The sequence below is a fragment of the Protobothrops mucrosquamatus genome, unplaced genomic scaffold (assembly GCF_001527695.2).
Source record: "Protobothrops mucrosquamatus isolate PMUCROS unplaced genomic scaffold, P.Mucros_1.0 scaffold1211, whole genome shotgun sequence".
NCBI lineage: Eukaryota > Metazoa > Chordata > Lepidosauria > Squamata > Viperidae > Protobothrops > Protobothrops mucrosquamatus.
In genome coordinates, this window is record NW_015387420.1 from 99,082 (window position 1) to 102,290 (window position 3,209).

At 35.4% G+C, this 3,209-nt stretch overlaps 1 protein-coding gene across 1 annotated transcript; it reads right to left on the minus strand.

The window, feature by feature from the left end:
- Positions 1–264: 264 nt before the first annotated feature.
- Positions 265–2,451, minus strand: LRRN1 (leucine rich repeat neuronal 1). Its single transcript, XM_015820907.1, has one exon. The coding sequence runs from the start codon at positions 2,449–2,451 to the stop codon at positions 301–303; it is 2,151 nt and encodes a 716-aa protein (XP_015676393.1). The 3' UTR covers positions 265–300.
- Positions 2,452–3,209: the final 758 nt, after the last annotated feature.

Sequence of the window (3,209 nt, forward strand, 5' to 3'; positions counted from 1 at the left end):
ATCAAGCGACTTGAAAAATCAAAGGACAATCCCAGCCTTTAATTTTTTGAATAGTTAGATCAACTTGGTTAAATTAAGCACAACTAAAAAAATTGGAAGCTAGGTGAAGCTGCCATTTTTGTGTGAAAACAATTGCGATACGCTATACTAAAAAAAATTGAAATATCCACCTGTCCTCACCACTCTGCCACAAAACTAGCAAAGTCAGAAAATACAAAAGTCTTCAAACTTGTCACTTTTGCAGAATAAAGCAAAAAAGTCTTTGTGCTCCTTACTACCAGAAGCAAAATATCATCTGAGTTACCACATATAATAGCTTCTGGATGTGTCCACTTGAGTTGGCTTGGTTTCTGCCAAGCCTTCCTTTTCTTTTTCACAGTCACCTTCCCAGAGATTAATAAGTGGAGGATAGAGTTCATTCAAGGGAATAGAAGAGGTCTTTTGCATATATTTTTTCAATGAATGATGATAGTTTTTCCTTTTAAACCTTTTTGCAACGTATACAGAAACAGAGGCAAGACTAATAACAGCAAACATGCATCCCATGACTGCAGCCAGGGCTGTGCTTGTTTCTTGGTCAGTAATATCAAGGGCAAATGCTGCATTTTTTGTAGTAACATTTACACAAGACTTCTGAGTTTGCTGATGGATATTGGACACCGTGAGACAGACTTCATAATCTGTGGAGGGTTGCAAATGGGTGAGATTGTATTCGTGCACATCAACTGGGACCCTTGCGGTATATGTAATGTGTGGGTTATCGATCTTCATAGTTGCAGACGACCATTTTAAGTTAGATGTCATAACATTGGAGTTAGCTTTCCAAGAAACTAGGATGGAATGAGACTCCGCTTGCTTGACATAAATTTTCAGCACCTGAGTACCATCAAGAAGTGTTCCATTCACTCTTATAGTAGCCACTCTTGTATCTGCACCTTCTATATTTTGAGCTACACACGTGTATCTTCCTGAATCCTCCATCTGAATACTTGATATTTCCAGTGTGCCTTCACTACTAATCTTATATTTGTCTGAAAGAGTTTCCATAGTTATTTTATTCCCAAGTGGAGTAACCCAATAAATCTCAGGCTCAGGTTCTGCCATAGCCCGACAATCCAAAAAGACAGTCATGCCAATGTCCAAATTCAAATGGTTTGGAAAAGTATCATGTGAAATCATTGGAAGACACTGTTCACTGGAATCCTGTACTAATACCTCCTTTACTTGTTGTCCTCTGTATTCTGGTGGCGTAGCACAAAACATTGATAGGGGTTCCATGAAACGAATATTGGTCTTGTTTGAGTTGATCCAGTGAATGACACAGTCACACCTGAGTGGATTACTGTGAATACTAATCTCCCGCAAATTTGGAAGGGATTCTACTGTTTTTTGGTAGACCGCATTCAAGGCATTATTATTAAGCATCAAGCTTTCCAAAGCAGGAACATTCCGAAATGCTAAACGATGTATGTAAGATAACTTTGGGTTATTGGTTGCTTCAAGCTTTGTAAGTTCAGGAAGATTGTCTAGTGCATACCTATCAACAGACACCAGCTCTCCCATGTTGTTGATCCCAAGTTCTTTCAACCGAAGCATGTTTCTGAAATCTCCTTCTTGAATTTTATGGATTGGGTTTTTGTTAAGATCTAAAAATTTTAAATTTGGGACTTTCTCAAGTGCAAGTTGAGGAACTTTAGCCAATCTGTTATCATAAAATGAGAGACTTTCAAGACTATCCAAGCCAACTAAAGCATTTCCAGGAATATCAGTCAGATACATTCCAGCCAGAACTAGACTTCTTAAATTTGACAGTGATTTGAAGTTCATATCTAGTATTCCAATCACAGGATTTTCTCCAATCATCAAAATTTCCAAGTTAGGTGTAGAATCAAACCAACGACTATCAATAACTTTTAATTTATTGGAATTAAGATGAAGTCTTAGAAGATTCTTCAAGCCTGAGAATGCATTTGCAGAAATTGTACTGATTTGATTATGGTTGATATAAAGTTCCTGTAGATTGCACAGGTCTTGTAGGCAATAGTCTGTCATCTCTGTGATCTGATTTTCCTCCAAGTGTAAAGTAGTTAACTGAGAAAGATTTGATAATCCCACATCTTTTATGCTAGTGAAATTATTTTGTGAAAAATCCAATTCTGTTAAATTGAAAAGTTGCTGGAGTTCATCTGTGGTCTTGGCAATATTGTTGCTTTGTAAGAGAAGGACTTGAGTATCACTGAAAAGGTTACTGGGGATTTTTGTTAAACGAAGATCATTGCAGTCAACTGTTGGAGCTTCCCTGTAGGTTGACTGAGGAGTAAACCAGGGTCTTATTTCACAGACACACAATTGTGGACATTCATTATTTTGTATGGATGTTGCTTGAAATGAATTTATGAGCAGTCCCAGTGCCAGCTGGCAAATCTTTAAAGCGAAACTAATATGAGCCATATTGTTTTCTTCTAGCTTCTCCTTATTAATCACAAGAGCAGATCAAATATAGCTTGACAGCGTAAGAAATCAAAAGTTTTTGTTTTAAATGTTTGGGCATCCAAAGAATGGAAGATTCTCTTATGATTTTATGAACAGTAAATATTCCAATGATTTCTCACCGATCTTATTTCTTCTATTCTCTTTAAGTTGCTTCTGTCACTATAAAGCAGTATGTCTGAAAAGAAAGAAAAATAAATTTCAATTCACAATTTTCAACATTAAGATCTTATAGTTTATTTAGTTTAAATACTAGTACCTTTCTGCATGCAGACAATATTTAATACAAAATTATTTAAAACCTGTTAATGTCTGACCAACACAAATGTACAGAATTGACCATTAAATGGTTGCATTTTTCAAATCTAATTTTTTAAAATGCAGAGTTTAAATCAGAATCCAAAATAGTGAATTAAAAAAAAAACCTCTGACAAGATACTTTACCAAGTTGATAGAGGAGCCTCAAAGTACATAACATGGTTTTTACTATGTGGCCAGATGCAATATCTGGAGCATATCTACATGGTTTTATTCACCAAATACAAGTTCTAGGTTAGTACTAGATTGTCAATAATTATCCATTTTAAAAGCATAACAAGATGCAACTAGCATATTTTACTGAAAAATCTTTGTAAAAATGTATAACAGAGTCTGTACTTCCTTACCCAAAACATAGAATAGCAGTATTTTGTGTTCACTAATATCTTATGCTCATTACA

Coding starts and splice junctions, on each gene's coding strand:
- LRRN1 (XM_015820907.1), bottom strand. CDS start 2,451: ATGGCTCATATTAGTTTCGCTTTAAAGATTTGCCAGCTGGCACTGGGA.